General features: G+C 38.5%; 2 protein-coding genes across 2 annotated transcripts; both read right to left on the bottom strand.

The window, feature by feature from the left end:
• Positions 1–576: 576 nt before the first annotated feature.
• LOC103672373 (olfactory receptor 4A47) lies at positions 577–1,518 on the bottom strand. Its single transcript, XM_008701077.2, has one exon. The coding sequence runs from the start codon at positions 1,504–1,506 to the stop codon at positions 577–579; it is 930 nt and encodes a 309-aa protein (XP_008699299.1). The 5' UTR covers positions 1,507–1,518.
• Positions 1,519–11,359: 9,841 nt separating this feature from the next.
• On the bottom strand, positions 11,360–12,271 carry LOC103672275 (olfactory receptor 4C12-like). The gene has a single exon (XM_008700939.1). The coding sequence runs from the start codon at positions 12,269–12,271 to the stop codon at positions 11,360–11,362; it is 912 nt and encodes a 303-aa protein (XP_008699161.1).
• Between the last annotated feature and the right edge of the window lie 13,316 nt (positions 12,272–25,587).

Raw genomic sequence — 25,587 nt, 5'->3', positions numbered from 1 at the left:
ACAATAATCTAATTAAAAATAATACCAAGTCTTGAAAAAAAATGTAAAAGATAAATGCACAAATTGATTGAAATTTAGTGTATTCATATAAAAATTTCCTCACTAATGCATTACCTATTATGGATTTCTTGCTATAAAGGCATTACACATTTTTTTTAAAGATTTTATTTATTCATCTGACAGAAAGAGACACAGCCAGCGAGAGAGGAAACACAATCAGGGGGAGTGGGAGAGGAAGAAGCAGGCTCCCAGTGGAGTAGGGAGCCCGATGCGGGGCTCGATCCCAGGACCCTGGGATCATGCCCTGGGCCAAAGGCAGATGCCCAACAACTGAGCCACCCAGGCGCCCCTAGGCATTACACATTTCTAAGTGAAATGATACACAAGACATTATAGACCTTCTATTCTAGCAGGGAGGAAAACTTATTACAGTACAACCATCTAGTCCATTCTTTGATTATAATTACCAGAAATTCTTTGAAGAAAGGAAAGTCAGAATCAGATTTAAGAAGACTTCTGCATTCTAAGGAAATGAATCCTAATGCCAAATGACTCTCTTCGTGGTGGAAGATGTGCTCATTTACAACAAGGTATGATGCTTCTTCCCCAGAGCTTCTTCATAGCATTTGTCATCTCAGAATTTCTCAGAGTGTAGATCAGTGGGTTCAGCATGGGGGTTATGACTGTATAAAAGACACTCAATGATTTGTCAATGGGGAAGGTCTTAGCAGGTCTTACATACATGAAAATGCATGGAACAAAGAAGAAGACCACCACAGTGATGTGGGAACCACAGGTCTGGAGGGCTTTCCTCCTCCCTTCTGGACTAAGGTTCTTTAGAGAGTGCAAGATGACACCATAAGAGATGAGCAAGAGCACAAACACAATAGTGCAGATCAGTCCTCCATTGGCTGCAACTAAGAGGCCAATGACATGGGTGTCAGTACAGACCAGTTTCAGTAAGGGATACATGTCACAGAAAAAATGATCAATGACATTGGGGCCACAGAATGGGAGCCCATAAATAGTACTAACTTGAATTACTGAATGCAGAAAACCTCCGACCCAGGACACTACCAGCAGCACAACACACACCCACTGCCTCATGATCACCAGATAATGCAAGGGCTTGCAGATGGCCACATAGCGGTCATAGGCCATCACCAGCAGAAGAAAGACCTCTGATCCACCAAAAAAGTGCTCTGTAAATAGCTGAGTCATACAAGATTGGAAAGATATGATATTTTCCCCAAAGAACAAATTTGAAATCAGTTCAGGAGAAATAGATGAGGAATAAATGACATCCATAAATGATAAGCTAGCAAGAAAAAAGTACATCGGTGAGTCCAAGATCTTACTGAAAGAAACAGTCACCACGATGAGCAGGTTGCCCACCATGGTCAAAATATAGAAGAGCAAGAACATAACAAGAAGTACTTTCTGCTCCTTTGGATTCTGTGTGAGGCCCAAGAGGACAAAGTCAGTAACATTGTTCTTTGGTTCCATTTCCTTGGCTCTGTCTATTCCTTATAGGTGCTGACTTAAGTTATTAGAAACAGTTTACCTTTAAAACAAAGGGAAAAAACTTTTAATACATTATAAGCTTAATTTTTTTATTTATTCAATAAAAAATGCACCTGGAAAAATCAATTTATGTCAAACCCGTCATAATTGATATCACCCAGTTGAATACAACATGGTTTCTTCCTCTCAGTGATTTCATATATAGGGGGCAGACCATTACAGACCAATTTACTAAGTGTCACTATACATATATTCATGTAGACTACAGGTTCCCTGTGCCAGAACACATAAATCAACATGAGATCTGGGAAGGCTTCCCAGAGAAAGCAGTATGTTAGCTGAGTTTTAAAGGAGAAGTGAGAGAACAAGAGAGGATGGAAAGGGAATTCCATGGAGGATACACCATGTATAACGTCATGCATGAAGTGTAATTCCTAAGTGAAGAATCACTTAAGGTAATTTACATATTCAAAGTGGGAGAACAATTTATGAATGGCTCTCTGTATACAACTACCTAATTGACATTTCCAAATGGGTATCTATTAAGTATTTATTAAGGTAAGGTTTTAATTCCCTACAATAAAACTATTCCTTCCTAAATGTCCTCCATCTCATTACATGGTACGAAATATTTTAATGACAGGAAATGCTGCAAGAAGAACATCTATTATTTGTCACGCACAACTATATATCACGTGCTATTTCCACACTCACTGTGTATGTGTAATATACATACACCTTTACATATACATCTACATCTATATATGCCCATGCATATAGAATCACATTTAATGTACATTTTATCTTTACAGTACAAGTACTGTTATCCCCATTTTATAGTTGAAGAAACAGGCTTAGACACTTAATTTTCTCAAAGTCATGCACCCTTCAGTGACAGAGATGGAATTAAAAACTAACTTTGTCTGACTTCAGATCTCCTGTGATTCCAAAGAACTTCTCAACTTTTCAATTCTTATAAACTAGTTTAGAAGAATTTCCTGCATAATAAAATAATTCATACAACCGAAGTCTGGCTTCCACCCTCATAGGCTTACTGTTGGAAGGCTTGTTCACAGTCAGCAAGAGGGCTTTTTAACTAACTCCTAAAGACCTGGAAATGTCTCTTCCATCATCACCACGGAGAACAAAAAGCTGCATTAGTCCTTAAGGATATATTTGACTTCACATGACTGTGTCTGTCCATTTTCTACACAGAGTTCTCTAAGTACTTCAGAAAATTGTTACTATTTGATTGTAGATCTATTTAAAAGGAATCCCATGATGCAAACAGAAAAACAAAAATTTTCCATGTTAGGGTAATTTGTCAAGGCAGACAAACCTATGTAACATAAGAAGTCAATAACGAACTCTTTTCAAAGGGAAATAGTTCCCTAGAAACTAACTTCTTACCATTCCCATTTGGGGGACATCTTACTCTGTTAATATGGAAAACGAATTGTACTGAGATCTTGAGAGGACATTCATGAAATGTCCTCCTGAAAGAGTTGCAACAGTCCTGAAGAGAATAACACCTTCTTTCCAGTAAAGACAAATCTCTTTTCACCTTCTCAGCAGATATATCATCAAGTCATGCAATTGGGAGTATGTCCAAGACTGACTCTTGCTTTATTCTATTCACTGCAGTTTTCCATCGAATTTTAAAAATTTAAAAGAACATCTATATGTAAATATACTTTTAGACCTATTACAGTATGGGGAGGTTGGACTGGAAGCACTGGTGAACTATACAGTCCCAGAAAAAAGAAACTAGAACAGAATATGCAAGAACAGTGGGACAACTACCAAAGGGGTAACATACATGTAATGGGGATACCAGAAAAGGAAGAAAAAGTGAAAACAACAGAAGCAGTATTTGAAGCAATATGACTGAGAATTTTCCCCCAAAATAATGTCAAACACCAACTCTCTGGAAGTTCAGAGAATACCTCATAAGATAAATGCCAAACAAACAAATAAAACACCATATAGAAGTATGTCATATTCAAACTTCAGAAAATCAAAGATAAATTTGTAAATCTTGAAAGCAGCCAGAGGAAAAAATGTCTTACCTATAGAGCAGTGAGTATCTGACATTAAGCTTGTGTAGTATAAGTGCTTGACATTAAGTTTTTGATTGCCAAAGCATCCATTTCAAAAGGCATCCATCGTGAATAAATGCACTGCCAGCTACTGACACAGCTACTAGCAAAGCAACAGGATAAGGAATTAAGTCACCTCCATTCATGAAGTTCTCTCTTGCAGAAAGCCCTGGGTAACTTCAATAACTGACCACTTGAGCGACCCTTCTTCTCCCTTTCCATGCTCTAATTCCCACTCTTATACTTTAAATTATCCAATGAAGACAGAACCCACGAAACCCTAGATACCTCCCCACCACCTCCAGACCCTAGTAAAGGCAGAGCACCAGGTCTGTGCTCTCTTGCTCTCTTCACCTGCAACCTCAGGTGTGGCCCTTGGATAGGCCGTGCACCCTCCAGACTAGTGTGTAATATATCTTGTACCTCGAAGTTCCCTGATCATTTCTACTGCAGTCAAGTGTGTCCTGCAATCATAATAAGAACCACGAGAGCCAGTCCAGCCCCAACACTGGCCTCGGCGGGCGGGGGGGGGAGGGATGTCTGTGGGGACCTACTACAAGTAATACAGGCCCAGGTGAGTGCCACAGGCGTTCCTGGACAATAACACCACCATCAGTAGTCTGGGACCACCACAACAAGGAGGAGAGGCAAGGATTACATCCAATTTCTCCTCAGCAACCACGCCAGAAAGAAGTGAATGGAGTGAAGTATTTAAAGTGTTGAGAGAAAAAACAAACAAACACTAAGCTGAATTTCTATGCTCTGTGTAATTATCCTTCAAAAGTGAGGAAGGAAAGTCAGACTCAGAATCAGAGTAGAACAGTGGTTGCCAGGAGCTAGGGTTAGGGAAGGGGGGAGATGTTGATCAAAAACTATAAGCTTCCAACTTAAGATGAATAAATTCTGGGTATCTAATAATCAGTGTGGTAACACAGTTAACAATACTGTGTTATATACTTGAGAGTAGATCTTAAATGTTCTCACCAAAAAAAAAAAAATGTTAATTATGTGAGGTGTGACCAATGTTTTAACTTACCTTTCTGTGGTAATAATTTCACAATATAGATGTATACCAAATCATATTGCACATGTTAAACTTTTAAAATATTATATGTCAATTATATTTTAATTAAGTTGAGAAGAAAAAAAACCTACACCTTGATGTTTCTAGCAACTTTATTCATAATTGTCAAAACATGAAAGCAACCAAGACATCCTCTCGTAGAGGATGAATAAGCTGTGGTACATCCAGACAATAAATATTATTCAGCACTAAAAGAATGAGCTCTCAAGTCAGGAAAAGACTTGGAAGAAACTCAAATGTGTATTACTAAGTGAAAGAAGCCAATCTCAAAGGGCTACACACTGTAGGATTCCAATGATGTGAAACTGTGGACAAGGCACAAGTATGGAGACTGTGAAAAGATCAGCGGCTGCCAAGGAGTTAGGAGAGAGGGAGGGATGAACAGGCAGCACACAGAGCGTTTTCAGGGCAGTGAAGCTACTCTGTATGATACTACAATGGTGGGTACATGTCATTATACATGTGTCCAAACCATAGAATGTGAAGCACCAGGAGAGAACCCTAATGTAAAGTATGGCCTTTGGGTGATAATAATGCTTCAGCATAGCTTCATCAGTTGTTACAAATGCACCACTGTCATGTGAGAGGTCCATAGTGGGAGAAACTTGCATGTGTGGGGACAAGGATTATACAGAAACTTTCTGTACTTCCTACTCAAATAGCCAGAAGCTGGAAACTTTACTAAAAATAAGGTTTATTAATTTTTTAAGGTGACATGTGTCCAGGAAGAGGAAGCACACAAATGCATGCGGATCAGCTGGATGACCTGGGGTCTGCATTAAGAGCCACGGTCCAAACAGAGATATGAGGCAAGATGGGATGAGTCTGCCATTTTGAACCTAGCCAACTGTGGATTTTAAACAGAATTCCAAATATGTTGGAGAGAGGTGACCAGGAATAATTCGTCGTATTATTTACAATAGCATAACTCTGAGAACATTATTTTAAATATCTCTAAGCCTCATTTTTTAGCTCTAAGAGAATAACATGTACTTCGAGAAATGATGATGATTGAATGATATAATGTTTCCAAAGTGCTAGATGCATGGTAGTATACAATACATTTTGGGGTGATTTTTTTTTAAAAGGATTAGAGTCACTAAAGTAAGACACGCATTTTTGTTTCTTATTGAGAAATGCTTCCTTCTAATAAACAGTTCAAAATTAGGGTAGAGGAGGTATTTCAAAAGTGCTACTGCATCAATTTCTACACTACGCTAATGCTGCAAGGTGAAGGACAATGCTATCCATTTGTGTTTCTACTTCTGCCCTAACCACAACTATTAGCACGGCAGGTATTCAGTAAAAATAAATGATATGAAATACTCAGTGGTAACAACAATTTTCCTGCTCTCAGCTTCCTTGTGGTCCTTTATTTCTACTTCTCTTATACCTCCCAGGTGTAGGATAGAGACTGGGACACCCTTAAATTCTGTGGAAATTAAAAACGATGGGATAAATGAAACCCATTTTGTGAGCTCCCATCCCCCACTGTGCACATCTAGAATGTGTGGCTGTCCAAAAATCTCTTAAAAGCAACCTGCACATATTAGTTTCCAAAATGTGTATCCACTTTCCCAACATAAAATCCAAAGAACCTCATTTCCTTTCCCTGTCACCCTGCCACTTGTGTGCAGGCATGTGATGGGTTCGACCAACCAAAAGCATGTGTGCAAGTCTTGGAGTGGAAGTCAGTTACCTGGGGACAGGTGGTTCCAAGCATCAGAGTGGCTCTGAAGTCAGCAGTGTGTGTACCACTGGAGTCTAGCCAGGTCAGGGTGATCCTGGTCACGGCACAGGCAGCAGCGCCCTCAGCATGCCAGTCCAGTCAGGTGTGCCTCTGCAAGCTCTTTCTGATAGCTCACCCTCGAACCTGTGATTCCCACTTTTCCAAATATCCATGAGCTATTTAATTGCATATCATATCTCCCTTCTACTTAGGTTAGCTACAGAGATTCTGCATCATCAGCTAAGAACCCCAGCTGATATATTAACTGACCTAAAATTCTCCATTTCAATTTATCACCAAGAATGGAAAGTCACCAATTTCAGGAGCTTCTGGTTAACAAGGGTACCTTTTAAAAATGCATTTATTCTTAAGAGAGTTAAGTGGAGATGATGGCCTTTTCTTCAGTAAGTATGTATGAAGCATTTACTATGGCCAAGTCTACTCTAGTTGCTGGAAATACAGTAGTGAACAAAACAGCCAATGCATCTACTTTTGTGGAGCTTACATTCTAATTGGAAGAGAGAGAGAATAAAGAAGTAAATCAGATAATCGGATGAAGATGCTATAGAGAAATTGTGAGTGATGTGACAAAATTACTCAGGGAAATAGAGAATGGCTTTACAAGGTGGTTAAAGAAGACCTCTAAGGAGGTAGCAGTCGAGCTGCAGACTGGGTGGGGACAATGATCCAGGCATAGGAAGGTCTAGAGGAAAACCACAGGGGAATAATGAACTAGTTCAAAGGCCTATAGGCAAAAATGAGGCCATTGCAGCTGGAGCTGGTGGACAAGGGAGAGAATAATTTGATAGGGTCAAAGAGATGTGCTTGAGTGGGACAACTGTACGGAGATGTACAATTTAAGCAAATGCTTTCACATGGGGAAAAATTGTAGAAATTAAGGAAGCCGTGAAGAGGCAAAGTGGAGATCAATGTCATTGGCTACACCAAGTCCACCAAAGAAAACACCTGCCAGAAAGCACATGCAAGTTCTGGGGAAAGACAGTTGCTTGAGTACAGATGTTTTATTTCACTTCATCCTGATTTTTTTTAATGATTTAAATTTTTTATTTGAGAGAGAGAGCTTGCGAGTAGAGTGAGAGAGAGCATGAGCTGGCCGGGGGGGGGGGGGGGGGGGGGGGGGGGGGGGGGGAAAGAGGAAGTCAGAGGGAGAGGAAGAAGCAGGTTCACTGGTGAGCAGAGAGTCTGACAAGGGGCTCAAGCCCAGGACACTGGGATCATGACCTGAGCCAAAGGCAGATGTTTAACTGACTGAGCCACCCAGGCTCACCTCCCTTCATCCTGATTTTAATTAGAGTTGAAGCAATTGTACGGTTAAGTTTGCTTGGTGTTCTCAGAAGAGAGTAGTTAATGACACTCACTCGTGTCAAATAGAAATCTCCTTCACACATACAGAAACTCCTTTCTGGTGGTTTTACTCATGACCTTTCAGCTCACTGTCTCTCATACCTGAACACAGATAAACACTATAAATTCTTGCTTTGGAGTCTTCCTTGAACACAAAACTTAGAAAGGCCCCCTGCCTTCTAATTCACTATCACATCACCTCCTTCAATTTTAAAGCACTTTTCCCCTTGAATGTAACTTTTTTATATATATGTTAACTTACTTATTGCCTATTTCCCTCCACTAGAAAGTGTTATGTGATCTGTCATTATTATGATGTACATCATAGTGTTTATTAGTGCACGTTCTAAATCCCATCTTGGGCATGCTCTAGTGTGACATACAGTAAGCTATTGAAATTTTCCACACTTCAGTTCTTCTAGAAAGTAGGAATAACATTATCTATTTCATAGAGATCTTAGGGGATTAAACAGTAACTTGCCTTTGTAGCACCAGCCAAATTGTAATAAGTCAGAATCACTTCACTACAATTACTAATTATTGTACTATAGATTTTTTATTTGTCATGAAAAGTGCATTAAATTTTGGTGTCTTCCTTAACCTAATTGTAACTTTGGAGACATTCACATTTTTAAGGTGAATTTTTTAAAGAGTGTATCTTATCCATGTTGTATAATTTTGAGGGCTTTACTCTCAGAATTTTGAAGTACCTCATGACCTCTTAACAGAAATATCTACATGGAAGGGCCATATGCACCCCAATGTTCATAGAAGCAATGTCCACAATAGCTAAACTGTGGAAGGAGCCAAGATGCTCTCCAACAGATGACTGGATTAAGTAGATGTGGTCCATATATACAATGGAATATTACTCAGCCATCAGGAAGAACGATTACCCAACATTTGCAGCAAATGGACGAGACTGGAGGAGATTATGCTAAGTGAAATAAGTCAAGCAGAGAAAGACAATTATCATATGGTTTCACTCATTTATGGAGCATAAGGAATAGTAGGAAGATCGGTAGGAGAAGGAAGGGAAGAATGAAGGGGGCGTAAACAGAAGGGGGAATGAACCATGAGAGACTATGGACTCTGGGAAACAAACTGAGGGTTTCAGAGGGGAGGAGGGTGGGGGGATGGCCTAGCCCGGTGATGGGTATTAAGGAGGGCACATATTGCATGGAGCACTGTGTGTTATATGCAAACAATGAATCATGGAACACTACATCAAAAACTAAGGATGTACTGTATGGTGACTAACATAACATAATAAAAAAATTTTTTTTTAAATCTACATGGAGTTGAATAACATGTATAAATCAGAGGTTTTTTTAATGTATAAATCAGAGGGTTTTTTTTTTAACGTCAGATAGAAATAGAACACTAACAAAGAAATGAGCAGGCAACAAAGACAAAGACATTTATTAAGTACCCACTGAGTGACAAGCATCGTCATGAATATTTGGCATGTAGTGTCTCAACTAATGCTTGAAACTACCGTATAAAAAATGTATTACCATGTCATTGTCCATGTGAACTAAGATTAAAATAAGATCCTGAGAGCTGATGAAATTCACAATGTTACATAAACTTAATGAGACAGAGTTCAATACTAATTCCATTTACTCCACGACGCAAATTATTCGACATCACCCAAAACTGCCACTAATACTAACTTCCAGAGACTGAATAATAACCTAAAAGTCAATAACGCTCTTACCTAAAGTTCAAGGGAAAAGTTATCTGATGTGGTATTGATCATACAAGGAGCTGTCTTTTTCACCTAAGGAGACAGGGACCAAGGCAAGATCCATCCATAGAGGTCCTGATCCATTCATAATGAGGGCCTTCCTAGTTCAAGAAGAGATATAAGCACAAATCTGTCTGTATTACGAGGAGGGTCAGCACCGGGTTTTTTTCCTTTTAATGTTTACTGTGTGCCGGGAACTTTCACAAGCACTTAACATATATAAGCCCACTTAAATAGCCCAAAAATATTCTGAAATAGGTATTTATTATTACCATCTTTACAGATAAAGAAAATATTATAGAAAGGTAAAATAACTTCCCCAGGATACATTCAAACCCAGCAAATCTGACTCGAATCTATTCTCACCACCGCACCACACCATCTCCTCTAAACAAATACCTCACTTAATTCTGTTCATACTCCAGTTGCCTGCTGTTGTTGACCTCAGGTCCATTAAAAAAAAAAAAAAGACTTCTTTGGTCCTTCGACTCAGACCTGTCAAAAACTCATACCCATAAGTGGATGAGCCCCAAGGCCTAGGAAGCATGAGGACAAGGTAAATGAGAAAAACAGGAAAGTGTGGGAAAGTAATGGCCAAGGATGTTGGGAAACATTCCAGCCCCCAAGAATTTTACAAGGCCAGTGAGCTCAGAGTATTATTCCTCACAGAAGGTACAAAGACACTGCGTATTATCCATTCTAATGCTCAAAAATAGATTAAGTGGTTCTGTAATGTTATACAGACTCCAGTAATAAATTTCATACTAGCTAACAATTATCGAGAATTTACTGGTATTAAAAGATTTACAAGAATTATTTATTAACCCTGATAATATCTCTATCACTCTCTTTTAACTCGCAGAAGTTGTGGTTTGCTGAAGTTCACACTGTATGTGGCAAAATTAAGTTTTGATCTCACAACTAAGTTTTGATCTCACAACTATCTCAGAACTATTCTCTTAACAATAATGATATACTAAACCCATTCCTCCAAATGTTCATATAAAAATGATATATAAAATTTCCTTCACATAGCAAAATCATGAAAATAATGTTCTCAATGTAAATGACTAGTTACTATTACAATAACAATGAATTTTATTCCAAATAATCCAGCAAGAATAGACCCTCCCTTTGGAAGTAAAAGAGGAAAAGAGAGAATCAGACCAGATGTAACAAAAGATTCAAAAGCATAGAAAGTGAAGATGAAAAATACAGAAAGCTTTTCCACCTTCACAAAATAGTACATTTTTGACAAAGGTAGTGAGCTTGCGTTGCATGACTTATGAAGAATTGAGTTTCATGATGCTCACAGCATCTGCTATGAAAGATACTTCCCAGGAAATGCTTTAACAAGTGATCTGTTAATAGGTCAATGATGCAGACATAATCTATAGCATTATTGCTCTAAGTGTATGCATATATTACCTGCTTAGAAACACCTGCATAATTTGTTTAAAATGCAAATATGCCAATCGAGGGACAGTCCCGCTGAATTAGAATCTCTAGAGTCTATATTCTGGCAACGTGCCTGTGTCGGCACATGCCAATTGGCAGAATTCCAATTGATTCTGAAAGTCATCAAAGTTTGACAACTAAATGGGCAATAAACAAATCTAAATGGGACATTTTTAAATGATAAATAACTCCCTGCCTGGGCCTTTCCTCAGAGGACTTATATGCCAACATCAACATACTTTTACATATAGTGTTCACCTGGCCCTGAACCACAGAAATTATATTATTTTCTCTTTACCATTTAAAAGATGAAGTCATTTTACACTGTGGTGATTATTTCTCCACTGAAGTCACCTTTTGATCCAGAGCTTCTTTATAGCATTTTTCACCTCTGAATTTCTCAAGGTGTAGATTAAAGGGTTTACCATGGGAGTTATCATGGTATAAAACACAGCCACAGCTTTATCAATGGAAAAGGTGACCACTGGACGCAGATACACAAATATGCAGGGCACAAAGAATAAAACGACCACGGTGATGTGAGAGACACAGGTAGAGAGAGCTTTACGCCTCCCCTCCAAGCTATAGGTCCTTAGGGAGTGCAAAATGACCACATAGGAGACCACCAAAAGGAGGAAGTTTAACAAACAGATGAACCCACTATTGGCAGCAACAAAGAGACCAAGGGTATGAGTGTCCATGCAGACGAGTTTCAACAAAGGGTTTAAGTCACACATGAAATGATCGATGACATTGGGGCCACAGAAGGGCAGCCAGATTGTGAAGAAGATCTGAATGGTTGCATGGACAAAGGCTCCAGCCCAGGCCACTCCCACAAGGAGGCTACACACCTGTTGACTCATGATGGTTGTGTAGTGTAAGGGTTTGCAGATGGCCACATAGCGGTCATAGGCCATCACCGTGAGAAGGATAATCTCAGCAGCACCAAAAAAATGCTCAGCAAAGACTTGAGTGATACATCCCCTAAAAGAGATGATTTTTCTCACAGTAAGAGTGTCTGCAAGCATTTTAGGGGTCATAGAGGAAGAACAGCAGCCATCTATAAGGGACAAATAAGACAGGAAGAAGTACCGGGGGGTTTCCAGGGCCCTGTTGGTGCTGACGGCGGTCATGATGAGTAAGTTGCTGGTCAAGGTGAGCAAGTAGACAATTAAAAACACAACAAATGAGAATTTCTGGAGTTCCACATTTTGAGTCAAGCCCAGGAGGATGAATTCCGTCACATTATTCATCTTATCCATCGATTCAGTTCAGGTGACAAAGGACTTCGCTGAAAAGAAAGTCACACTCATCCTCAATAATGACACCTTTACCTAATGAACAAATATTCATGGAGTGCCTTATTTTTTTCTAGTTTTACAGAAGGCAAAAACAAGCACAAAACCCTATCAACTGTTTCATTTTTTTATATTCTTATAAGTGACAATATAGGTGGTATTTTTTGTTCTTTATAATTTCCTGTTTTGTTTTGTTTTTTTTTTTGAGAGAGAGAGAGAGCACAAGTCGGAGGGGAGGGGCAGAGGGAGAGAGAGAATCTTAAGCAGTCTCCACACCCAGTGTGGGCTCAATTTCAGGACCCTGAAATCATTATCTAAGCTGAAAACAAGAGTCGGAGGCTTAACCAACTGAGACACTCAGGAGCCCCTTGTTTTAATTTCTACAACAAAAATGTGTAATGTTTAAAATCGGAAAATAAAAATACCAAGCATCAATTGGGAAGAGCCAATTCATGATATACCATACATGTGGCACATTCACATATACCCAGAGATTTATGTATTTTAGCTCTAAAATGGCTGGACATGTTTACCAGTGAAAAATTTAATTTGTTCTAATTGAGGTCACATGAAAAGACTCAAAGACATATAAAAATTCTTTCACAAGCCATACTTTTTCCTACTTCACCTGTCTGGTAGCTCCTCAGCTTCCTCAAGACTAAAAATGGTATTGCTACCTCCTCCCAATCTCAGAGAAGGTGGTAAATGGCCCTTGGGGCACTTGCCACATTGTCTCATACTCATCTCTTGTTCTTCAACAGGGTGTGTCCTTGAAGGCAAAAATGTGCCTTACTGAAACTGTAATCTTACTCATTTTTGTATTTCCAGTGATGGCCAAAAAGTACCATAAAACATTCACTGAGAGAGGGAGAAGAAAAAAAGAGGCAAAGGAAAGAGGGAGAGAAAGAAAGGAAAAAGAGCAAAGAGAGATGGGTTTAAAATCCAAAGACTTAGCTTGGAATCTGGGATGTACCCCTGATTAACTCTATAACATCAATTTATTTTATCTCTCTGTGCTTCAATTTTTTCATCTGTTAAAGTAGGGATGAAATATATCTGTATTTAGGAGTGTTGTGAAGATTAAATCATTTTAAATTTACTGTTGTTGTTGTTAATATGATTTTACTGTTCTCACAGGAGTATCACCAAAGTGATCTTTCAAACTTGTCTCTGAACACTTCCAAAGGCAAAGATTCTGAAAATGTAAGCTAAACAAGTGAGAAGAAACAAAAGAATAAGAAAAACAGTGATAAATGTCAAAAAGAAAGGTCACCGGATTTAAAAATAGAAAAATTTTACAGCAAGTGATTAAAAGAATCTTTAATATAAATAATTTTTGTTTAATTTGCTAGCTTTGTTTGTGGGATTTATTGTCTATTCATTAATTGATTTGCCGAAGACATATCTAAACATAAATTAATGTACTCCTTCCAAATTTGACTCTGTGACCAACTATGGATTTTTCCAGGAAACAGGAAACTAAATGTAAATCCTGTTCACTATTCAAATAAATGCTTTGTACAGTGTTGTGTTTTACTAGTTTGATAACCCTATGCAATTTTACATCCACGGTGATAGCCGGTATTAGATATTAGAAAGCATTTGAGAGAGAGCAGCAAAGCGGATGTAGAGATAGAAAGGTAGGAGAGGAGAAGGTAAAACCAAAAAAGAAAAGAGAAAAAAAGGCAAGAGGAGAAAAACGGGCACACGACAAAGTCATCTAAGAAAGACTTAATAAGTGTATTGTACTTCAACCACAGCACTTGAAGTCTGAACATTTTATCAAACTTTCTTGCTGATTATGGCCCTTAGGATCACAGAAAAATGCTGACAAATCAAGAAGCCATAGGTTGTCCTTACACACAAACTAGTCACAAAAAAGTTATTTTTGCCTAACTCGGTGCTGAGGGTTGTAAACTACTGTCTTGTCAACAGTTGGTCCTTTGCAGACTCAATCATACTTAAACTCCATTAAAGTTTTTTTCAATCCACGGTATAGGAAACCAGAGTCTTGGTCATGTTAATTTATTAAAATTTACTGTTCAAAAAAAAAAAGAAGTGTTTCCAGAAAACAAAATTCTGAAGTAAAACCAAAAAGAAGAAAATTGTGCTTTTCATACACACCAATCCTCCCCATATCTAGTATGTCTGGGACTTCTCACCTTGGCCTGACTCGTTCATATAATAAACAATCCCAGATAGTAGACACATTCACTTTGTATTTAAAAGGAATTTGGGTTGGGAGGAGCGGGGGAGATTTTAGCAGCTTAGCACATTTCTATTTCTATGGTATTCATAGAAATCTATAGGTTTTTAAGTTTTTTCTGTAGAACTTAGTGTGAGAGACTTGATATAGACCCTAAGAGCATGGCAGCCATTTCTAGAGCCAGAAAAGAAAATCCAATTACCAAAACATCAGCAGTTGATAACAAGTCTCTGGAATGAGGAATCCCTTGAAGCCAATTCTTCTGAGCCTTTTTTCAGAACATCTATGCTCAGTGCTGAGCTACATACTTTGGTCCTCGGATGCACCCACACTCTCCCATCATTTCACTAGCTCCCCATGTCTAGCCACAGACATAGTCAGGGAGAGGCACTGCCTTTGAGTTTCACTCTGCCAAGGAATCCTCACAGTCCTGCTTCTCAATTCCTTCAGTTCTCACAAGAAAAAGGCACCAGTTTTATTTAAGTGTTGACTCACTTCTATGCTATTTTCCCAAGGGAAGACTAGTTAATTTTAGCAGCCTTTGCCAAAATGGCAGCAAAATGCTTCTCCCTTCCTCCTATAGTCCCTTTGACCACAGAAGGACATTTTTGACAAGGGTTAGAATTGATCTATAGGAATAATTATCAGGCTACAGTTAGAACCTAGACTCTTCATTTCTTTTTTTGTCCCCAATAAATGTTCATGGAACATCTAAAATATACCAGGCACAGTGCTGTTCAATAATAATAATGACAATAACTAACTATTGAGTGCTAAATGCTAGGCCCTGTATTAAACATGTTACATGAGGTACGCTTTGTGATGGGCACTATTATTATTTTCATTCTACAAATGAGGAAACTGAGGCACTATGAGTAGAAGTACTTTACTCAAGATCAGAAGTGAGTAGTGGCAGAACTAAAATTTATTTATGTATTTTTAAAGATTTATTTATTTATTTATTTTAGAGACAGGGAGGGGGGCATGTACAAGTGGAATGAGGGTCAAGAAGAGAGAGAGAGAGAATCCAGAAACAGACTCCCCACTGAGTGCAGAGCCCAACACAGATCTCAATCCCAGGACCCCAAGATCATGACCTGAGCCAAAATCAAGAGTTGGAAGCTTAACTGACTGAGCCACCCAGGTGCCCCATAAAACTAAAATTTAAATACATATCTGCCCCCACAGCCCAGATAGTGTCTCTGCCCTCATATGCAAGAATTCAACTACTAAGAAAAGGAGAGTGATGAGCATTATAAAAAAGAACACAGTGCCATAATGGGAAATGTCTTAAACTGGGGTGAAGGTGGAATGTTCAGGGACAAAGTGATGTTGAAGTTGAAGCCAAAAAAGACATCACCCAAGGTCGAGATTAGATACATAGGAGAGGGCATTGAGCCAGACTATAGCATTTGGTGAATGTGACCAATGAAGATCATCTCTGTGCGAGCCCACCAAGAGCATTTGTGGTTCCATTCTGTTAGAGTCCAATCAATTGTACTTTTACAATCTCATGTTCAAGTTGACTATAACCTTTCATTGTCACTATCAATGAGCTGAAAGTTACTTAAGCAGAAGAGTTAAAATACATCAAGCAACTGAAAAACCCCAGTTATAGCTGGCTTGTTTGAAAGAGGAGCAAAGACAACTTAAAGCGCCTGGACCTCACATTTAAGCAGCCTCCAACTCAGCAGTGCCAAATGTTTTCTTACTTTGAAATAAGTTATTTACCTTTCTCAGATTTAATCAATCTTCAGAAAGGGACTAATAATACATGTTATTGTTTTGAGGATTAAAGAGACCCATAGGAATGAATAAATGAATGAGTGAATGACAGCCATATTTCTTTTTCCTTTCTTTAAATTTAAATTCAATTAGCCAACTTATAGTACATCATTAGTTTCAGGCGTAGTTTCAATAATTTATCAGTTTCATATAACACCCAGTACTCATCACATCATGTGCCCTCCTTAATGCCCATCACCTAGTTACCCTATCCCCCCACCAACCTCCCCTCCAGCAACCCTCAGTTTGTTTATAGAGTCTCTCATGGTTTTTCTCCCTCTCTGATGACTTCCCATTCTGTTTTCCCTCCCTTCCCCTACAGTCCTCTGCCCTGTTTCTTATATTCCACATATGAGTAAGGCTATATGATACTTGCCTTTCTCTGATTGACTTATTTTGCTCAGCATAATACCCTCCAGTTCCATCCACGTCAATGTAAATCATAAATATTCATCCTTTCTGGTGGCTGAGTAATATTCCATTGTGTGTGTGTATGTATGTGTGTATATACATATATACATATATATGTATATACACACACACACATGTATATACACATACATACCACATCTTCTTTACCCACTCATCTGTCAATGGACATCTCCGCTCTTTCCACAGTTTGGCTGTTGTAGACATTTGGCAGTCATGTTTCTACTAAAAAAACAAAACAAAACAAAACAAAACAAAACAAAACAAAACAAAAAAACCCTCAAACTTGAGATGAAATTTCCACCAAAATTGTGAGACTCTGTTTTCAAGTGACTAAAGAAATCACCCTCTCAGACATTTTTCATGTCTGAGAATTATTTGCCATCACAGAATAACTAACATGTTCACCCTCTCTTTCCCAAGCCACTTGCTCTGCAGACCTCCAGTGCTCAAGTCTGCAGCTGTTGTATCTTGAAGTACATTCTTTGGGCACAGGCAAAATGCTCCTGCTGGTGCTTCACAGCTGATGTTGGTTGACAGATTTCTGGGTAGTTCCACATTCTCAGTATTACTGACAGGCTGCTGTGAAGACTCTGGTACACAGTTCCAAATGTGCACATGCCAACTATTGCTTGAGTGTGTATCTAGGAGTGGAACCTATGAATCAAGGTTATGGGAAGTTCAAGATTACTAGACAATGCCTATTTATTTTCCAAAGTAATTGTATTAATTTATACTTCCAGCAGCAATGTAAAATACATCCCATTGGTTCATATCCTCCACATTACACGGCTGTCTCAAACTTCTTAATTTTTGCAAATTAAGTGAATGTAGAATGTTATTTCACTGTGCGTTTCCTTGGCATTTCCAAAATTACTAACAAGCTGATTATTACCCCACATGTTTATTCACTACATCTTTCTTTTGGTTGAAATGCCTGTTAGTATCTTTGGCCCCTTTTGCATTTGTCTCTATTTTCAATTTGTAGAAGCTCATTATGCATTGTAAGCAATAATCATTTGTAACTTAAATGTCTTGCAAATGTTTTCTAGTCTTTGCATTTATTTTAAGGTTATTCCCATTAACACCACTTTGTAGTTTAAATATTGGTGTTTATATATCTTTTATTTATGAAGAAGGGTTTTGTGTTTCCTTTAAGAAAAAAATTGCACACCTCAAGGTCACAAAGATATTCACCCATATTTTCTTCTAAAATATTTGATGTTTGGCTATTGATATTTAAATTCTGAAACTAACTGATGTTAACTGTGAAATCTTTGTTAAACCCAAGTCTTCATAGATATGCTCGGGCTTTCTTCTAGAAGATTTATAGTTTTTACTCTTATCTTTAGGTGTGTGATTCATCTCAAATTAATTTTTTATGTGATGTGACTTAAAAGCTGAGGTTCATTATTATCTATATGAATATTACTTATTCCAGCACCTTTTGATGGAAAGACTTTTCCTTTCTCCATAACTGTTTTGATAGTGTTTTGTGAAAGTCAATTAACTCTGTGTGTGCTGGTTCATTTTTGGACTCTCTATTCCGTGCTATATATCTATATGTTTATCTTATGTTGGTTACTGTATTTTTATATGAAGTCTTGAAATCAGGTAGTGTAAACTTTCCAAAGCTCTTTTGCATAAACTATTAGGCTTATTCCTAAGTATCTTCATTTTTATCTAATGTCAATAGTGTTTTTCAATTTAATATTCCAATGTTTTTATTCTTGGTGCAGAGAACATATTTTCACATATTGACGTTTTATACAGCAATATGGCTACATTCACTTATTATGCAGTCATGATTTTTCTACATACAAAACCACAAACTTTGGAAATACATAGTTTAATTCCTTTCCAAACTCTATCATTTTTTCTTCTTTACTGCAGTAAGACCTCCAGTCTTTACAAAAATAGTTTAGAAAGTTACTAAACCAACAAGCAACTACACCCCACCAAAAAGCCTCCTTCATAAAGTCAGAACAATGAAAGAATGTCTACTCTAAATACTTCTATTCAACATTTAATTACAAGATCCTACCATGGAAATTAGGTTTAGAAAATAATAATAAAAGGCATCCAAATTGAACAGAAAGAAGTACAACTATCTGTATTTGCAAATCAGGGGGAGGCAAATAAAAATCACAGTAAGATACCACTTTATATCCTTTAAGAGGCCATAATTTTTTTTTCCAAAAAAGTAAATTTATAAGTGTTCACAAGAAAGGAGTAATTAGAAACCTGGTACATTGCTTATAGGAATGTAAAATGGTCTAGAGGGTTACCTGGGTGGCTCAGTTGGTTAAGCATCTGCCTTTGGCTTAGGTCCTGATCCCAGGGTCCTGGGATTGAGCTGCATCTCAGGCTCTCTGCCCAGGGGGAGCCTGCTTCTCCCTCTCTCTGCCATTCCCCCTGCTTGTACACTCTCTCTCTGTCAAATAAACAAATAAGATATTTTTTAATAAAAAATAAAAATGGTCTAGAGATGTGGAAAAACAGTTGGTGTCCTCAAAAATTAAATATAAAATGATCATAGCACTCAGCAATTCGGCTCCTATATATATATATATATATGTGCCCAAAAGAATTAAAAACAGGTATTCAAACATATCTGTACAAAAATTTTCACAGCAGCAACATTCACAATAGCCAAAAGGTAAGAACAGTCCCAATTTCTACCCACTGATCAATGGATAACTAAATTGTAGTATATCCATACAATAGATTATTATTCAGCCATAGAGTAATAAAATACTGTTACATGCTACAACATGAATGGACCTTGAAAACATTATGTTAAGTGAAAGGCAGACACAAAAAGCCATGAACTGTATGATTCTATGCATATAAAATAACCATAATGAAAAAATTTGTGGAAACAGAAAACAGGGTGGTGGCTACCAGGGGCTAGAGAAGGGGAGAAATAGAAATTGACTATTTAACTGGTATAGGGTGATAAAAATGTCTGCAATTAGGTAGTTGTGATGATTGCACAACATTGTAAATGTACTACTGTAAATTTTTAAATGGTTAAAATGGTAACTCTCATGATATATGAGTTTTACCTCAATAAAAAAAGAAAATCACAAGACAAAAAAATATTTTGAAAGAAGTAAAATTGAAAGCACAACATATCAGAATATCTAAGAGCACTAAAAGTCCTTAGATGAAAATCTGGACCATAAAATGTACATATTAGAAAAGAAATGTCTCAAATCAATTATCAAAGATTTTGGCCTCCACAGGTAGAAAAATAGGAAAGTAAGCAGAAAGTAGAAGATAGAAAATAATAAGGATAAGAACAAAAACTGATGAAACAAAGTGAAAAACAATCAAAAAAATCAATGAAACAAAACTGGTTCTTTGAAAAGCTTAAATAAAATTGACAAAGTCTGAGCTAGAATAATGAGGAGGAGGGGACAGGGAAGAAGGAAGGGTGAGAAAGGATTAGAGAAAAAAAAGAGACAAATTACTCATATCAAGAATAAAAGACAGGGTGCCTGTGTGGCTCAGTCACTTAAGCGTTCAACTCTTGATTTCAGCTCAGGTCATGATCAGTATTGTGAGATCGAGCCCAGGGTTAGGATCCATGCTGTGTGTAGAGCCTGCTTAAGATTCTCTCTCTCCCTCTCCCTCTGCCCTTCCCCCCCCACACACACATGCACACACACACACTCTCTCTCAAACAAAAGAAAAGAATAAAAGATAATACAGCATTAGAGATTCTACAGACATTAACAGGATAGTAGAAAATATGACAAAGCCAAAAAATTTGACAACTTAAAAACCCAATTATTTGAAATGTATTACAAAATCTGACTGAAGAAGAAGTAGAAAACCAGAATAGTCCTGTATCAGTTAAAGAAATAGAATTTGTGGTTAAAATCCTTCTCAAAAATAACTCCAGGCCCAATGGCTTCATTTTTAATTACACATTTTTAAATTACATATATTTTTTAAAAATAAGTAATACTGCTTTTCCTTAGCTGCTGCTAAGATTCTCAGTCCTTCAGAAGAAGGTAAGTCTACACTGGGGTGAGTCCCTAACTTCATGCAGCAACTACCACCAAGCCCAGCAGGACCCACCCAGCACATGCCCACACGATCACCTTGGTTTCAAACCTTACCCGCGTCTACTCAGCCCTCATTCTGCACCACAATAAGGTGAATGTTAAGGGGGAAAAGATCAATGATATCATTAAAGCAGTCAATTGAACCTTTCTGGCCAGGCTTATTTGTAAAGGCCCTGGCCAATATCAACAGCAGGAGCCTCACCTGCAACATAAGGGCTGGTGAACCTTCCCAGCAGCTCCCACTGCACCAGAAGGAGGTCCTTCTCTCTCTGCCATCACTGCCCCAGCTGAGAAGAAAGTGCAAACAGAGAAAGAAGAATCTGAGGGGTGTGATGACGACGTGAGCTTTGGTCTTTTTGACTAAACCTTTTTTGTAACATGTCCAATAAAAACTGACTGACCGAAGAAATAAGTAAGCAAATAAATAAAACTAATCCTATATAAACTCTTTTAAAGCATAGAGGAGAAAACACTATGCAACTCATCATATGACCCTGCACTGCCTAAATACCAAATGACATTACAAGAAAGAAATTGACAGACAAATATCTGTTATGAACATGTGCAAAAGACATTAAAAAAACACCAGTAAATCAAATCCATCAGTAATTTCTAAAAATAATAATGCACCATAATCATACAGAGTTTGTCCTTAGAATAAAAGGTTGGTTTAACATTCAAATATCACTCAATATAAGTCACTACAGAATAAAGGAGAAGAACTACATGAACATGTCAAAAGATGCATAAAAATTGATAAATTTCAAACCAGATTTAAGATTTCTTGTAGAAGTTAGCAAATGAACAACAGAAAATTATTTGTTCGACCTGATAAACAACATCTTTATAAAATCTACAACTGTCATCATATTAATGATGAATACTCTCTCCCTAAGAGCATGCCACTCTCGATCTTGGAGAAAGATAGGGATATACACTCGCCATTACTATCATATATTGTACACTAGATTCTAGCCATTGAAACAAGAAAAGAAAAAGAAATAAAACACATAGAGGTTCGAAAGGAAGAAGCTGGGGTACTTGGGTGGCTCAGTCAGTTAAGCATCTGTCTTTGGCTCAGGTCATGATCTCCAGGTCCTGGAACAGAGCCCCACATTAGGCTTCCTACTCAGAAGGGAGTCTGCTTCCCTCTCTCTTTCTCTCCCTCTGCCCTACCCCACCACTTGTTCTCTCTCTCTCTCTCTCTCAAATAAGAAAGGAAGAAGCAAAATTGTAAAAATGTTTTTGTGCAGACGGCAAAATTGTGTGCAGAGAAAATGTTAAGCGTGCTAAAATAGTTGATCTAATCAGTGAACTTAGCAGTCATACATTATAAGTCTATGTAAAAAAATCAACTATATTTCTCTAATAGCATTAAATAATTAGAAATTGAAATTATGTCCAATAATATTTTTTAAAATGAACTATTAGGGTTACATTTTTAAAATATATTCAATATCTGTGTATGAAAACTAGAAAACACTGCTAAGAAAATTAAATACATAAATGGAGAGATGTACCATGTGGATGGAATAGAAAATCCAATATTTTTACCATTTTATTTCTAAGTTTTCAATGCAATTTCAATCAAAACCACAACAGGATTATTGAAAAAATTGATAAATCTGTTCTGAAGTTTATACAGAAATGTAGAAATTCAAAAATGCCTAGAATAGCAAATCACTTTCAAAAAAAGAACACATTTGGGAACTTATTCTACATCTAATTTCAAGGTTTACTTTTAAACTCCTATAATCAATATTGTGTCCTTATTGGCATAAGGACAAACATATAGATATATCCAGAAACATAACAGAATGTTCATAAATAAACTCAAATGTATTAATTTTTTACAAAGATGTCAAGGTAATTAAATGGTTAAAGAATAGACTTTTAAATAAATTATGTTGTATCAATTGGGTATTTATATGGGAAAAATAAACACTAACCACTACCTCACACTATATAAAAAAATTAACTCAAAATGAGCCAGAGACCTAAATGATAAAGCTGTTTAAAAATAATAAAAATAGGAGGAGTTAAGATGGCGGAGGAGTAGGAGACACCGTTTTCAGCCGGTCCCCCGAGTCGAGCTGGATAGGTACCAGACCAGCCTAAACAACCACGGAACCAGCCTGAGACGCAGGAAGATACATCTGGATCTCTACAAATGAACATCTCCAGCGCTGAGTATTGAGGTATGAAGCGGGGAGCCATGAAACTGTGCACAGATATCGGAAGATAAACGGAAGGGGGAGGGAGCCGCCGTGTTCGGGCGCCGGGAAGCAGTAGCCACCTACACGGGAGAGTGGGCAGACGCTCGGACCAGCACCCCTGAGAGAGCAGACTGAGACCTTGAGCCCGGGAACCCGGGCATGACCAGACTGAAAACCAGAGCTCCGGAGCACTCACTGGAACCGGACTGATACCGGGAGCTCAGGAGCACACGAACCATACTGAAACAGGGACGTAGGGAGAGTGCGCAGGAACCGAGGGCAGCTGGCAGTGTTAGAAGCAAAAAGGACAGAGACGTGCCGGCCCTGGAAGTGAGGGCTGGGACGCCGGGTGTGGGGCGCACATCCCGGGACGCTGCAGGGTTGAGCAGCACCAACAGAAACAGAGTTAAAGTGGCCAGAACATTAGTAGAGAACGGGCCGCAATCCCTCTGTTCTGTGACAGAGGCTGAGGTGGCCGCTGCTGCTCTGACTCTCAGAAAGGCACAACAAACCGCCAGGGAAGCCGCCAGAGAACAAAAGCCTGGAAATACCGGCTCAGGGAGTGCCCGTCCCCATCCCCCCTCCAGGGACACGGAGACTCTACCCAAACAGGGCTGCCTGAGTATCGGCGCGCAGGCCCCTCCCAGAACACAGAAGGCAGGCTGAAAATCAAAGAAGCCCACAGCCGGCGCCTGGGTGGCGCAGTCATTGGCGCCTGCCTTCGGCTTTGGGTGAATCCGGCGTTCCGGAAGGAGTCCTCATCGGGCTCCTCCCGCTGGGAGCCTGCTTCTTCCTCTCCCACTCCCCTGCTTCTGTTCCCTCTCTCGCTGGTTGGCTGCCACATAAATAAATAAATAAAATCTTTAAAGAAAAGCCCACATCCCTAAGATCCCTATAAAACAAGGGGCACGCACTGGGACCCAGTCAATAATTTGGGCTCTGGAAACCCCGCAACCTCTCTTCATCAGAATGACAAGAAGGAGAACCCCCCCAGCAAAGAAAGACGAAGTGAGACTGTGGCCTCTGCCACAGAAATAATGGAATATGGATGTAACCAAATTATCAGAAATGGAATTCAGAGTAACGATGGTCAAAATGATGAGTAGAATTGAAAAAGTATAAACGAAAAGGTTACTGAGAATATAGAATCCTAAGGACAGAAATGAGAGCGAATCTGACAGAAATTAAAATTCTATGAGCCAAATGCAGGCAAAACTAGAGGCTCTGATGGCCAGGGTCGCAGAAGCAGAGGACGGGTTAGTGAATTGGAGGATGGAGTTAATAGGAAAAATGAAAATAGAAGATGGTCTTAAAAAATCCACGGCCCACGAATGTGAGATTAGGCGAGGAGTACTGACTCAATGAGCGATCAATGTTAGAATCATCGGCATCCCGAGTGGATGGAGAAAAACAGGGGTCTAGAAGAGATATTTGAACAAATTGTAGCTGAAAACTTCCCCTAATCTAGCAAGAAACAAACATTCGTGTCAAGAGGCAGAGGGACCCCTCCCAAGCTCAACCACGACAAACCTCGCCACTACGTCATAGTGCAATTCGCAAATATTAGATGCAAGGATACAGTATGAAAGCAGCCAGGGCAAAGAAATTTCTCACGTACCAAGGCAAAGCATCAAATTACGATCAGACCTGTCTCACAGACATGGAATGAGAGAAAGGGTTGGGGGAGCATATTTAAAGCTCTTTCAGAAAAACATGCAGCCAAGGATCCTTTATCCAACAAGGCTGTCATTCAGAGATTGATGGAGAAATAAAGACATTTCAGGAAATCGCCAGTCACCTAACCAATTTGTAACCACGAACTTCAGCCCTACAGGAGATATTACAAGGGGGTTCTATAAAAGTAAAAAGGCCCCAAGAGTGATACAGAACAGAAAGTCACAGCTAATACAAACAAAGAACTTTACTGGCAACATGGCAACATTAAAATCATATCTCTCAGTAATCAGTCTTAATGTAAAAATGGTTTGAACCATCGCATAAAACGCCACAAGGTTGCAGATTGGATAAAAAGAATACTATCCATTTGCTGTCTACAAGAGACTGCATTTCAAACCCAAAGATGCATTAGACTGAGAGTAAGGGGATGGAGTACCATCTTTCCACGCAAATGGACCTCAAAAAGAAAGCTGGGGTAGCAATTCTCATATCAGATAAATTGGATTTTAAACTACAGACTATAGTTAAGTGCAGAGGGCACTATATTATTCTTAGGAAGTATTCAACAAGTGGATATGACAATTATAAATATATATCCCCCAACAGAGAGCAGCAAGATACACAAGCCAACTCTTAACCAGAATAAAGAGCATATAAATAAAAATACATTAATAGTAGGGGACCTCAACACTCCACTATCAGAAATAGACAAGAACACCCTGGCAAAAACTAAGCAAAGAATCCAAAGGCTTTGAATGCCATACTTGACAAGTTGGACCTCATAGATATATATAGAACACTACCCCAGAACCAAAGAATACTCATTCTATTCTAAGTGCCCATAAGGAACATTCTCAAGAATAGACCATGTTCTGGGACACAAACAGGTCT

Source organism: Ursus maritimus, unplaced genomic scaffold (assembly GCF_017311325.1).
Source record: "Ursus maritimus isolate PB19 unplaced genomic scaffold, ASM1731132v1 scaffold_23, whole genome shotgun sequence".
Lineage (NCBI taxonomy): Eukaryota > Metazoa > Chordata > Mammalia > Carnivora > Ursidae > Ursus > Ursus maritimus.
The sequence above is the reverse complement of the archived record's forward strand: the minus strand, read 5'-3'. Positions and strand labels throughout refer to the sequence as shown.